This window comes from Cloeon dipterum, chromosome 3 (assembly GCF_949628265.1).
Source record: "Cloeon dipterum chromosome 3, ieCloDipt1.1, whole genome shotgun sequence".
Taxonomy (NCBI): Eukaryota; Metazoa; Arthropoda; class Insecta; order Ephemeroptera; family Baetidae; genus Cloeon; species Cloeon dipterum.
The window spans coordinates 31,457,390-31,472,239 of NC_088788.1; the positions used below are offsets into that span (position 1 = coordinate 31,457,390).

The window sequence follows — 14,850 nt, forward strand, 5'->3', positions numbered from 1 at the left end:
GATAATGAATGGAAATTTTACTAAATGAAAAGAGCATTGCGATGAAAAATATTAAATCCAGCAAACAATTTGTGCGGATGTAAGAATACGGAACGCACCACACAAGATGAAAACGACCAGAATAGAAACTAGAGCTTTCCAAGCAGAAAATTTTCCTGTCTCATTAGCGTTTCATGGAAACCCGTGTTTATTCTAGGCAATTTCAACCGAAACAATAATTACAAAAAGTTAATGACGCAAACATAGCAGCAGTTGGTGGGGCATGCTGTGCAGGCGATTTAATTCGGTATTAGCATAACGAAATGAATAGTGCGGCGATGATGAGAATTTCATTCGGCTGGGTCGCATGCAGCGCCAGCAGAAGCTTAATAGACTACTAGCTAGCGCGTTAATTATCGCGCGTCTGTTGCACATGTGCGTCTCATTATCTTTTAATTATCAACACAACCTAGGCTACTATTCGAACGCGCCTGGAGGTGAGGTAACGAACCAGTTCTCGACCACAACAATTGAATTTCGTTTTTGGAAAACAAGTTGGCTTGCGTCAGCTGGCAAATTACTTTGAGAACAAGAAGTGGTAGCTCATATTTGATTTTACTTTAATGGGTAACTGACAAAAATCATGTTTCATATTTCTCGAGAAGATTAAAACAGTTCAGCAAGCAATATATTTAATAACGTTAATGCATTTCACACCACATGGTTGCCAATCATCCACCCTTCCGCGGCCGGCAGCCTCTTTAATACGGGCGACGAGGACAATAAAAAGTTTGCGAATAAAAAATCTGACGTTGTCGTCTGCGGGGTGGGGCGGGAAACAAGGGAGAAATTTAATAAACACGAGGGCTGACGACATATTGCTTGCCGTGCATGCATGCCAAGCAAAACGACAATAAATTGTGATGGATGGAAAAAACTTAACTCTTATAGCTTCAAGCTGTCAACACACACACACACACACACATACAGCGCCCTCCCGCACCACCCCCAGCAGCACTGCTCTAATATCGCTCTCGTGCACTTACAGATTCCGCATATATTGCGCTGCGTGGAACGGCCCTCGTATATTTGCTAGCCCGCCGTTGTTTCTGAATAAAAGTCTTTATTAAATCTTGTAGATCGGCGAGCCAGCTCGCGCGAGCGCAAAATTGCATATTATTCTTGTTGGCATATTTTGCCCCAGCGCGTTTGAGAGCCATTAATTAATTTGTGTCTAATAAAAGTGACAGCGAATATAAGACAAATTGCCATGGCAGCGAGTTGTGGCACAACTTGTGATATTTCATCATTAAATAACTGAGATAAATTGCATGATTCGGCTTGACAGTGAGGAGGACAATTTTGCTCTAAAAGTTTCAGTTTTTGGTTAACCTTTATTGCTGTATATATGGAGGCACATTTCTAATCAGTAAATTAAACCAAAATAAATGGGGTAAATCACAAATAATTGTATTCCTCGTGATGACGACTTCAGGCCTCATCAGTATTTCTTTTGCAGCGCTGAAGTGTTGGCTGCAGGAAATTTTTAACTACTGCTATGGTCGTTAAAAAATATTGACTGCACTCGTTGCCGAATTCGTATAGAGGAAGAGTGACGAAATTTTGTGAAAGCCCGTCATTCACCGGCATAGAGTGAAATTCTACTTTTTTCAAAAAATCTTATCCCAATGAATGATTGGGTGCAACCTGCTACCCAATCATGAAGGTATTTCCAATTTTAGAATTTTATTGAGTTTTTAATCCGCAATTATCTCTCTTTCATTAAATTTACCAGAGACTGCATTTTCAGCAGATATTGCATTGTTTTGATTTTACTTTTGAAATAAATCTAGACCACAGCTTCCAACAAAAATGTACCATCACCAGAAATAACGGAAATATCAGTAAAATAAATAATCATTTGCCCAACAATCTGTCGAAATTGTCGTGAAAAATTCGATTTCCGCATGAGGCACTGCAGCAACTCCTGCCGATGCTCAGTCGCTCGTTTAAAGTTTTCCAATTTAACTAAAAAGACTGCGCTTGCCGCCTTGGACGCGTGTTTTCAATCGGTATTAAAAATCGATGCCAAAGGCAATTCCAATAATTGGACGCACCTTTCACACTTTTCTGCTCTTCGTCTCACCCTTTGCGAGCTGCCATGAGCGTGCGCGCCAAATTCGCGCTGCCTTTGTGCGTATAATCTTATCAGGCTAATTATTTGCGCGCAATTAGGCCGGCACTAGCTTGTTTTGTGCAGCCGCTCAATCTGACGCAGCGCTCGCGCGTTATCCAATCACATGCTACATTGCAACTCGACGGCCTTTTAATAGCCTCTCTCTCTCTCTCTCTCTCTCTCTCTCTCTCTCTCTCTCTCTCTCTCGCTCTCTCTCTCTCTCTCTCGCTCTCCGCGTGCGTTATTATTGTTATTGAATCATCCCGCACACTCCATTTATTTTTCGATTCCTCTTTTTCTCTGTCTTTATCGGCGCGCATTTAAACGCGCGTTGTTAGTGCCCCTGCCGCCTCTTTCGCGTTTGTGCGAAATTCCCTCCATGCCATAATAATAAAAATAATAACGACACACACAGGCTACGCGAGTTGCGCCGACCGACCGACCAACCGACCGACAGACGAGCAATTTGCCATTTTGCATGTGCGCGCGGGGCACAGTCGTGTACATATTTATTTGGCGCGTGCATGTACCGCAGCTTTTTTCTTTCACTTTTATCTAACAAGGTGATAGAACTGCCGCGTGCAAAACGAATTGACTGCCTCTGTTATGTACGTTTTCTATTTTCTCTCTCTCTCTCTCTCTCTCTCTCTCTCTCTCTCTCTCTCTCTCTCTCTCTCTCTCTACTTTTAGTTGCGTCTCTCCGCGCCGGCAGAAATTGTATTGACGCTACTACACACTCGTTCTGTACGTGTGCAATTGGGGCGGATGTGTTTGCTGCTCACCTTATAGACGCCACTGCACTTATTCGCATTCAGTTTGCGCCCTGAGGTGCATCGCCACTTACGGCTGGCAGAAAGTCAGCCCGGGCGGAAAATTAAATAACATAACACTTGACCTACTTACATTTATACGCTGTAATGTTTACTAACATTTGAAAAAATTACAGTTTAAAATTTTAAAAAAAGAAGAAGTGGGGCTTTAGTTCAAAAGGAGGAAGAAGTTAAAAATATGTTCGATTGCATGAGTCAAAGTTTTGTTTATTCATAATTCAATGAACTGGAAAGTTTATATGAAACAAAAAACATGCTTTCCATTTACCAATTTGTGGGTTCTAATGAATTTACAGTTGATTTTTTTAGATGTGTTTCAAGCAAAAAAGGTTTAAATAACTGTTTCCATACACAATTTGGTTGAGCAATTTAAAAACGAGTGTCAATTAAACGAAAAATATACCTGTTTATGAAAAAAACCATGTAATAGAGCAAAAATTAATCGCCCACCATAAAATTTAAACCAGTTGACTTGTATGACAGCCTTATCAAATTCCATTAATAAGGATAAAAAAATCTCAAACTCTTGTAATTAAAATGAGCTCAAATTTTATGTTGGCAGTTAAACTCATAATTGTAAATGTACAATTGCTAATTCAAATTCGATTATTTTGCGAGCAGGACTTACCAACGAAAACTGGCGTGGACGAATATATCATTCTGAAGAATAATCAGAAAAATTGCCATTTCATCATAACCAAATTTGAAAATAAACAAACTTATTAGTTAGGGCGTGCAATCTAAGCAACTCTTACTGTTTGCAGATTTAATTGATCATTTATTTGCTCAGTTCGCATTCAACTCATATTACGAAACTTCTGTTCCAGAATGTTTGGTCATTCGGCACCATGCACAGCTTGCGGCCAGAACATCCCAGCTGGCGAGCTCGTGACGCGTATCCAGGGTCAAGTTTACCACCAGAAATGCTTCTCTTGCTCTAAGTGCGGTGGCCCACTAATGTCAGGTGATCGATTTTGTCTCATGGCTGGCTCGCCGGTGTGCGAGCAGGACTGGCATAAGTTTATCAAAAGTGCATCGGTCACGGGTCAAGGGCCCCTCACACCAGGTAAGCAAGCATCGCCTCACTCACAATCAGTCAGTCAGTCAGACGTGGGTGGCTGCGCGCCAGCAAGACAGTCTGATCTGAACCGCGCACTGCTGCCGGCTGTCGGGCAATAAGCAAGTCTATTATCTCTGCCCGCCTATCTATCGCATTCCTTACACACACAAGGCTTGTTTTCGTGACTCGCTGCGAATGTACCGCAATATTTAGCCAATCGTTTACCGACGCCAACTTTTACCCCGCATCTTCTATGTGCAAACTTATCCAATAACAAATATTGAATCACGGCAGCGAATTTCTAAATAATATCACTTTCAAACATTTTGGGCAGAGAAACTTTTGATCGCACCACAAAGTTTTAGTCCGTCATTTCTGAGAGTTTCTTCAACTTCGCAGGTACACCTGGAGGACCAAATACCGGCGGCCCCCAAACTGGCCCTGTGCGCAAGGGTAAGGTGGGTCGGCCACGGAGAAGCAGAGACTGAGGGGGTGGTCAGCCGTCGCGACGGGGGCGGCGGCTGGCTGTGAATTCTGCAGGGCCGGTGACTTCAATGCCTGGAAGGCCTCAGGTCAGTTTTATTTCCATCCTATTTCTTAAGTGTTTAAGATATTTAATCGTCGAAATCAGTAAAATTAGTGCAACAGCGCGATAATTTGTGGAAAAAACGAAGTTAGGTTAAATTGAAAGAAATGCAAGATAAATTAAAATTATTCACACCTCCTTGTGGTTGACGCGGAGACGCCGACGAGTTAATTTTACTGGCAACGGCCTCCAAGTTGTGAATAGCAAAAACTTCGCAACGGTCCATTCTCCTCGGCAGCCCCTCTGTTTGCTCATTTCGCCTTTTCTTTCTTTTCTCTTTTTTTACCGCGGCGGCGCGAAATCTGTTTTCAATTATCAAGCTGGCGCAGATTCATTAGCAAACCGCAGACAGTCGGACGTTGCGCCGGCCATTAATAGCTCAGCAAAGCACTTAGCCTGTGATGCAGCCGAAATGAACACTTTACTTTCGTGCCCCACGCTGGCTTTGTAATGGAAAACTTTTTCATCGATGCTACTCAGTGAGGCGGCTCGCTCGCATAAACACAGGTGGACACGCATTAGCTCTGCAAATAGATCGGGCGGCGAAATTAATTCGCGATTGGCCCCGAGGAGGCGGGCCAAGCTCGCTCTTGTGCGTCTTTCTCTCTCGCGAGCGCAAGTAAATCTGCAGATATTTCATTATGGATCTAATAAATTACCCAGGCATTTTCATTATCCATTAAAATTGAAAAGCGGTGCGGCGGAGCCGGCGGTGGAGCGGCAGGCGAAGTAATAAGAGAGACCTCGCTCGGCTACCCCTTCATCAGCTGTTTTGTTCTCGAAATTAAAATCCAACTATGTATGTATGTGAGTTTGTATGTATGCACATACATATGTATATATGTGCCGTGCAACGGCGGCAGCAGTGAGGGAGCTAGTGTGCGAGAGAGAGAGAGAGAGAGAGAGAGAGAGAGAGAGAGAGAGAGAGAGAGAACATGAATAGCGTTTTACAATTTATCAAAGGAGGCGATGGAGTAAGGCGGGAGGGAAATATCTTTCATTAATTTGATGTTGAAAACGAATAAAGGCGCCAGCTTCGGCGCTGCAAACTTTGCGATGGCAGAAAATTTAATAGGCAGGCCGAAAACTTTTGGTATTCCTTATTTTGATCGTTGTTTACTAAAAGTGTGCCGATTTAACTTTAACACGACTAAATAAGCTGGAAGGTTGATTAATCCCAAATTTAAACTTGAATTATGCGTCAATTTTCAACATTTATTTTGTAATTCCGACATTTCAAATAGATCATAGTAAATCACTTCACAAGGCAATAATTGAGCAAATTTATGAGATAAATGTCCCACTTCTTGTCTCAGCGTTGAAAGTAAAGCTCATTTTGCCGACATCGCATGGCGTTAACACCGAGTTTTCTATTCTCTCGCAGATTGCACTGACTCTGGAAGGTATACTTTCATCAAATACCCGCGCTTGGGCGAATTGGCCGGCCGGCGAAACACACATGCAAAAATGGTGCTGCCGCCATGAGTCCGACTCGCTCACTCACTCGGCGGAGGTTTTAAATGAATATTAAAATGGGGATCCGGATTACTCGTTTCATTAAGCTGAGTGCCCTTATAGTGGCACCGCCGCCGCCGCCACCGCCCCCCCCCCCCAGCCCCTCGCCCCACCCCCGTCGAACTTTCTGTGTGTCGAAATGTGTATGCACTCCTCTCGGGCTGGCTCTGCTCGTCTCTCATTCCATTTTCACAAAAACCACCCCCTGCTTGGGTGCAACTGCCTGTGCTCTACTTTCTCCCGAAAAGATCCCATCTCCTTATAGTCTGCCTGCCGCTTCTGCCAGCCGGAGAATGAATGAAAATGTATACATCTGAAAATATTGCACTCACAATGAATTATTCCCAGAGCCCATCAGTAATATTGCAAAGTAGCTAGGGCCGCCACCGCCACGTTCGCTCAGCGTCGACCTAACGCTGCTGGAGAACAGCAGCGAGTGATCGCCCGAGTTTTCCGACCAATCTAATCAGATTCAGAAAGAGCTTCTTCTCTAGCGTTTGCAAATTGGTTTCGATTTCGTTCCAAAATGACACCTCTTACGTCTTTAAACAATCCACCAAATCGGTTTCCCCCCAAACACATTTCGCTAATTATTACTTTGCTGCTGCTGCTGATCATTTGAGCCGAGAATTTCTAATCAATATGCACTTTTGTGTATACTTTAGCGCCGGGCAGGTTAACGAAATTTAAACATCGTGAATAATGCGCAGCGGTCAAGCCAAAAAGTTAAGCCCGTCTCGTCCAGCCTGAGAGAGTTGCTTTGATCTCGGAACTAATTAGCGGAGAGCAAGCATGCAAGTACGCGCGCACACCCCATCCGTCGGTTTGCTCAGCATACACGCAATTCCACCCCAGTCGGCAGCTCTTGGATGCGTCGTTCTCTCTCTCTCTCTCTCTCTCTCTCTCTCTCTCTCTCTCTCTCTCTCTCTCTCTCTCTCTCTCTCTCTCTCTCTCTCTCTCTCTCTCTCTCTCTCTCTCTCTCTCTCTCTCTCGCACACACACACACACTCACGCAGACACACTCTGCAAGCAAGCATGTTGCGCTGTACAGTTTGCAGATATACTGCCGCTTCATTATGATTGTGTGCATGCGACGCGAATCACCTTTAAGGCATATCATTAAAACGCACGGCGCACAATGATCTCGTCTCGTCCTAATTAATTAGATTGAATTTCTTGCGTCGACAGCCATCTCTCCGCTGCTGGATGAGATAATTAATTGGTAATTACAGGCCAAAATCGAGCCCAATTAGCGACGCTGAGATTGCGCTCGGGGGAAAATGTGCGTTGGCGGCTTTTGGTCGTCGGTCTGCCTTGCCTCTCTATAGCTGAAGCGTTTTGCGGCTTCCTTTTTTTGTGTCCTCTTCCAGAGGAGAGTTGATTAAACCTGAAAATGCTTGATGCAAATGGACCGGTTCTACATCAAACAATTACGATCATTTCTAAAAAATCTAAACTACAAACTTACACATTTTCACTGATCCGTGCGTAAAATTTTCGTTTGTCCTGAATAAAGTACTTTGTCAACGAAACAGACAAATTTTTGACTCTAAATTTCCGTAACATGTTTTCGTTGTGCAAAATACCGTTCATACTTCATCCATAATGCAAGCAAGGGTTTGCTAGCGCAGCAGCGGCAATTAAGTGCTGCGAAAAACGCACGCTCGTTCATCATACGAACGCGCTGATAAATTAGCAGAGCTCTGGTTCAATCTATCGCGTGAATTATTGCAGCGGTGTTCGCCGCTGGCGCAAATGCAAAAATATGGGCTGCGATTTGGCGTTTGCCAGCGTGTTATTTGAATTTAAATGCTCACGTCCGTGCTCTTGAACCGACAAGCAAACACGCTTCAAATGTGAATTTATCATTTTGAGCATATATAAGCATTGTCAATAAAGGGCAGTGCGATTTTGTAAGGTAATTAATATAATTATACCCAATTTTTATTTTATCACGCAGAAAAAAGATTGGAAATAATATCTTTTTTAAAAGTTTAAGTACATTTACTGAATTTATTTCCCAGTTCAATTACACATTATTTTAGAAACCGAAAAAACAAAATAAACCAGCTGATTAAACTTTTAATAAAAAATCAGACTCCAATTCGTCAAACAGCCTCTAAAGCAGTAAAATTCCTCTGCCGTGAAAATTTATTTTTGCTGTCGTGCATTAGATTTTGGTCGGAGGTTTCCGTTTGGCACTGCCCGCACGCCCCAGCTCGAAAATCAAAACGTAACACTGCTACGTGACGTCACGTTTTGATACAATTTATTATCGCGGAGGGATGTGAGTGTAATTGATGGAGAGTAAAAGGTTCTCTCGGCTGGGCTAATAAAGTAAATGGCTATTGAAACATGCGCAGCTCTAGATTTATTTGCTGCTCTCGCCCGACCGCCATTCTTGCCTCCGCTATTTTTAATTTTGTAGATTGAAATTGCTTCTGTTGTGCTACACGAAAGAGAGAAAGCATCCCTCCGCTTGATTGATTGATCGAGCAAGCAGACTACACGGTGCTCAAATAATTAATTACTCAGCAGGCGTTTTGAAGCACTGGAATTTGCTGCAGCACGTCAAGGGAGTACTTTTCACAGTGCGAGATTATTTTTCCTCCAATTAATTAGTCTGGGGCTCACAGAATTTATGGGAAAAATTTCAGCCTTGTTTGCGTCTGTCAGTGAAAGGATGCTTTTCAAAGCAAATGAGTTTGCGCTTTTGAAAATCGGTTTGGGTGTGTCAAGGCTCGTGGAAATTTGATTCCGCATTCGCTTTATACTCGTGTATTGAAAATTAACTTGGAAACCGAAGCCTCACTACTTACTTTATCGATCGGAAATCGATGCAGGGAGAGCAATTAAAACGAACGGCGGTGCAAAAATAGAGCTCGGCGCGCCTCATTAGCACGCAGGTGTCACCCTTAATTTGGCCCCTGCCTACATCGACGTGAAAGTCGCCTCCGCCGTCGCCTGCCATTTTGCTCGGCTGCCGGGTAACAAGCGGCAAGATGCCCAATTAATTTGCGGCGATTGAAACGGGAAGCACCGCCTCCGTCATTATTACAAGTGTATGTACACAAAGCGGAGAAGTGCCGAACCGTCTTCCGACAGGGCCTGATGCTTTCTTGCAGGCAGTTTTCGCCGAAAATCTGCAAATCATTTCTCAATCTTCGAATAAGCATTTAGAGGGCTTTCGGGCACAGCGACAAAGTATCGGCCGCGAGATCGATCGCGCCGAAAAAGTTGAATGGATTGAAATTGTCAAAGGGCAAAGCATTTTGGCGCAGAAACGCCGCGAAACAGAGAAGGCTCGAGGGCGGCTCATGCGCCGACGAGCGGTGGAAGAGTGAGTGAGTGACTGCCCGAGAGAAAGCATTAATTAGCCGTGATGCATGGCTTTCCTGAAAGTTTACCAGTTAATTAGCGGGGTGTCGGAGGGAGTCGGAGGCATGGTTCGCTCGCTCGCTCATTCGCTCGCACAATGGATGGTTGACGTACAGGGATGGCTGGCTGATATCGCAGCGTGTGCAAGCAGCACTGAAAGAAAATAATTAATGCGACGCCAAATTGAAGTGGAAACGCCGCCGCCGCCACTGCCGCCGCCGAGACAAAAGAAGATTAAAATGTTTGCGGTTAAATGAGGAATTTATTTTGGCAGCAGCGGCAAAAGGCCGCTTTTTCTCCGCCGCACGCGTACGAATCCCACTCGAAATATTAATCACGGCCGAAAGTTTGCAAATTAAATTAGGAGAGCGAGAGAGAGAGAGAGAGAGAGAGAGCGCACCACCATGCAGTGACATGATGTAGAGGAGTTAAAAGTTGCCGCCGACTCCCGCCGCTATTGAAATTTAATTAAATTTCAGTAGCACGATTTTATGCATTGGAATGTATAAAGTTTGTAACGCGTGTTTAATGAGAGCGTTTCTCGACCGGGTCCAATTGGAGCGCACTAACATGCAAACACACACATACACACATGCAGAAGCTTAATTGGAAAATCCGGTGGAACATTCAGTCCTCGAGTGTTGCCAAGACGCGGTAGGCAACTCGCAGGGCACACTTGACCGCCTGGTTGCATACGTCGTAAACAAGCAGGCGCAGCACTAACGAACACTTGCGTTGAAATTCACGCGAGGAATTTTAATTTGAGGGGAAAACTCCCTGCACAGCGCTGGAAGACTTAATTTTTTTCGGTACTTGTTGGCTATTCTCTCTTTGTGTTGTTAAATTGGTTAACCGCTAGAAATATTTGTTACATTTTTCGAATGCTAAACTATGACAGAAGTGCGTGCGAATTTGAACGAGTTTTTGAATCCTTCTTGTCATTTTTAACATCAAGATTTCGCGTATTTTTTGGTAGCTTTTATGGGATTTTGAGATAGCTTCTGATTATAAATGAAACGCTAATATTTTTCGGCTTATTACTAACTAAGGATAAATTTATTTTTTTACACTTCATAATTTTCAACCTCAAATTTGTAGTTTCTGCATATTTAAACCGGTCATTTGTATTCAACGATAAAATTCATAAGTCAAGGTAAATTTTAAAAATCATCTAAAAGGAGCTTTTTACTATTATAGAGAAAATCCGCTCCTGTCTTATCAAGTTGTCAAATTCCAATCTGCGTGCAATCCGAGCCAATTTCCACTGAGCACCTCGGGGCGAAGAAGAGCGTGCAAACAAAAAAGCAAAATCAGTCCATTCACATCGTATATGATGTCACCAGCGCGGCACGGGTTGCGTGGAAAAAGTGCGCGCTGTGCGCCGCCGCCTTCCACCAAGGAGACGTTGTCCAAACAAAAATATCTGCTGGGTAAATATTTGCCGGCAATTAGTGTGAATGGCACTCGCGCAGTGGGGTATTAAGTAGGAATTAGCCCGCCGGAGCAATTCTGGCTGCTGTGTGCGCGAGCGAGAAAGAACGCGGCTCTCCTTTCCTTTGTACGTGTGTGCGTATACACGCATCACGGGGGAGCCGCTTGTAAAAATAATGGAGCTTTAAATATAAATAAGGAGGGCAGGCAGGGCGAAAGATTCATCTCGTCCCCACCCTCTCTCTCTCTCTCTCTCTCTCTCTCTCTCTCTCTCTCTCTCTCTCTCACGCTGCCTTTTCGCGACTCGGGTGCCAAGTCGATTACCACGCGGAACACGCCGGCAGTGCACTCACTGTTTTCCTTACATGTGTTGGAGACGAGATAGGGGATAATTGTTTTGCTAGTTGTCTGTGGCGGGAAAAGAAGCAGCCGCTGGGCGGGCCCCAGCAATTAGTGGCCGGAGGTGCTGCTAACGGCCCTAATCTCGGCTCGGGTGACGCATCGGCCAATGCTAAAGCGCTGTTGGCTATCCAACTGATAATTAAGCCGAATTCTCACACATTGCAAGACCAGAGTAGCATTTTAAATGTTAAAAGCTTGACTCTGGGGTTGACATTTTGAGCTGCTATAGAATAATTTGGAAAATTAAAGGCAAACTAATCTATCCTTTCACCCTAAATAGGGGGGTTTACATTTTTAAATCCCATAAAATAAATCCAGCCCCCTATAATGGCTATTTTTTAATTAACAAATAATCAAAATTGTAGTCAAAACACAAAATTTAAAATGGTAATTTAAAATACCAATCAGAATTCAGAAAATTTTTAACTACATGTATTTTGATAAAGGGTGCCTTTTCACGATAGCGATGTTCAAAAAGCACGGCTTAGTTTTCAATTTTGATTAATTAAAACCACGGGTTGTCTGTTGCTCTCCGAGGGCAGCAGTCACGTGAAAGGAGATATGAGCACTTGGTGCAGATTGATAACGGTCTGCTGCTACACGTATGAGTTTTTCGTCGAGCCGCGAATGTGTTGGTTCACAAGTGCGCCTCCAAAAGATGCATGCACACTAACGAACATTTGCAGCAAAAATCTCGCATGACAGCATTCGCAAGAGTTGCTCAAAATAATGAAGGCGAGCAGGCTGCAGTCGCGTGGAAGCCCTCGAAACATTCCTGCGCTCTAGTCAGCAATTTAAGTGTCCGTGGCAAATTGGGATAACGGAAGCCGGGGGAAATTTAAAAAGGTTAAATTTCAAAGTGAGTCACGTAGCGATCGATGCAATTCCCGCCTCTGATTTTTCGTTCGGTCAGTCTGCTGGGGGGGGGGGGAAGTAATGAAATTAGCTGCCTGCACGCAGCATTTTTGTGCGGAATCACGACCAGCCGGTTGAAATTCGCAATGGCGTAATTAATGAAGAGCGCTCCGATGATGGAGAAAAATGGAAAAAGCGCTTGCTTGTTACTGACCGGCTGAATGGACACAACCATCAATTTGTTAAAAATGTCAATTAATGTCGGCCGCACGCGGGCGTAATTTATGTTTCCTGCTGCTTGTCTCCTCTTTAATATTGTTATTTACTCAGGCGCTGTGTCAAAATAACGCAGCAGGACGTGACATTTCACATTTGCGCGGCTTGGATTTCACGAAAGCGCCCGGCGGCACAGCAGATGCAATTTAAGATTCCCCGAATCGGTCTTGTTTTACGACCGCTCGTCTGTCCTTCTCCCTTAACTTGGTCCATGCTAATCTCGTGTTCATTTCGGGATTTGGACAAGATAAAAATAGAGCCAGTGTGTCTTGGTGAAAAAAATTAAAATCAGACAGCTAGAACAAATAAAAATCTAGTAGATACATATTAACGGACAGGGATGTAAAAACCAAAATTTATATCAGCAAATAAAAGCCAGGGTATAATTTTACAGAATCGTACCACTGCGTTAGTGGAAAATGACGTCATCAGTTTTTGGGCTGGTAAAGATTAGGACGCTGGTTGTTGTTGCTTGCCAATTATTTGGTTTAAAAAATATGGACAACAAAGAAAACAAGCTGGACAGAATGTCCCCTAAAGCTTAAATATCATTTAAATTAAATTGCAAAGTTCTACAGAGTTTCCACTTGCATAATTTATTAGAGAGACGCTCAGGGTATCCGAATTGCGAATCATTTGATGATTTCAAAACCTTGGTCAGAAAATTTTATTATTGCGAAAATTGTCCCTAAAGCCCAATGTTTCGATTCAATCCACAGAAATGCGTATTCGATTCGCTGCAAATCTCGAAATTCCAATGCGAATCGTGAACAGAGACGACTGGGATGCCCAAGACGAGCGAAGTGGCGTGTCCGTCCGTCAATCGCAGAGAGTGGACGTACGAACAATCACTAGAAGATGCGGTGTCGCTTAAAAGGCGCCGAGGGAAGCAGCTGGAGATGCCTTTAAGTGTCGGTCCATACATCTCGCGCCGCCGGTATTGATTTTACTTAGTTGAGGGTGACATGGGGCGCACACACACACACACACACACACTCACATTCTCCATTATACTTGTTGTGTGTGTGTGTGTGTGTGTGTGTGTGTGTGTGTGTGTGTGTGTGAGAGAGAGAGAGAGAGAGGGAGGGAGGGAGAGAGAAAGAGCAGGGTGGTGGTGGCGGCGGTGGCTGAGAGAGGGTGTGCGAGATAATTGAAAGAGTACCCACCAAATAGATTCGAGTCCGCGTGCGCCGGATAAATTTTTAATTTCCATTACCTGCTCTCTTGCAATTAGTGAATGGACGCACCCGCTCTCTCGCTCTCCTCACTCACTCTCACTTTTTCGCCAGCCCGTCGCAAATTGCTAATGGAGGATGATTTTGCGGACTGCCGTTTTTGACTATTGCATACGTCAGGGCGGTCAGCGGTTCTTTTTTTGCTACGGGCAGCTAATGACCGAGGTGAAGTCAAAATTGATTAGATTGCTTGGAAGAGGAAAAGTTGACGTCGAATATAGTTGAGTGCTTCTAAACTACGAGCGCTTTTATGATGCTGTAACAATAAAAGCTGATGAACATATATAATCCAATGCATAGTTTTATGAAAGGCTCAATAATTTTGCACCATTACTATGAACAATAGTTTAGAAAGTGGAGTTAAAAGCACTCAATTGTGTCCGTACAAATTGAAAACGTGGATTTTAAATAGCGTCGGATTTACGATTTGTAAACACGAAATTAATTTTCGAGTTGATTAATTTATTTTTAATGAGGAAAATACATTATGGAGAAAGGCACTTGAAATTATGATATTTTGATTCGAAAAGTTACCTGTTTTGTTGAAAATTAAAACGCTTAGGTTTTTTTCATTATTTCATTTTAATCTCTTCATTTGCAACGCACTATTGAGAAGGTTGAGAATTGGCCGCTATTGAATGTTCAAAATTTCGGTGCAAAATCATTGAATTGCCTGCCGCACAATACTGCTGCAGTGGCGTCGGTTTCATTAATCACGAGTTGCAGGCAATTAGCTCGTTTCGATCGGCGTGTGAGCGAAATGGCGTTCGCAAGTGCGTCGTTTTCGCACCATTTCTCATCAGGCAAATCGGCTCTCAAAGATTCAATTAAGATTCTCGGTCGGCAGCACTAATGAGCGGGCGGGTCGAGGGGCAAAGGTGGCCTGGCTCGCCTGCCTGCTGCCCTCTCTCTCGCAACGAAAAACGGCGCCCAGAATAAATGCGTTGCGTGACGCGGGACACTTAACGAGGAAGGTCGCGTGCTGGGCACGTCGCCTCTTAACCCCTCTCAATTATTCCTCGCTGCCTGATGAATAATTCATGCCGCCGGCGAAATTTTCATTGCCATTATCAATAAATGTTTACGTACATATACATACTCGACGTGCTGTTTGTACTTGTTCGTAC

General features: G+C 43.8%; 1 protein-coding gene across 1 annotated transcript in view; it reads left to right on the forward strand.

The window, feature by feature from the left end:
* The window catches only part of LOC135941384 (LIM/homeobox protein Lhx9-like), a 110,320-nt gene that overhangs the window by 87,115 nt on the left and 8,355 nt on the right, over positions 1–14,850 (forward strand). The window contains exons 5-6 of the mRNA XM_065486881.1: positions 3,813–4,051; positions 4,445–4,617. Of these exons, the coding sequence (XP_065342953.1) occupies positions 3,813–4,051; positions 4,445–4,533 (328 nt within the window). The 3' untranslated portion in view covers positions 4,534–4,617. The remainder of the gene's footprint in view (positions 1–3,812; positions 4,052–4,444; positions 4,618–14,850) is intronic.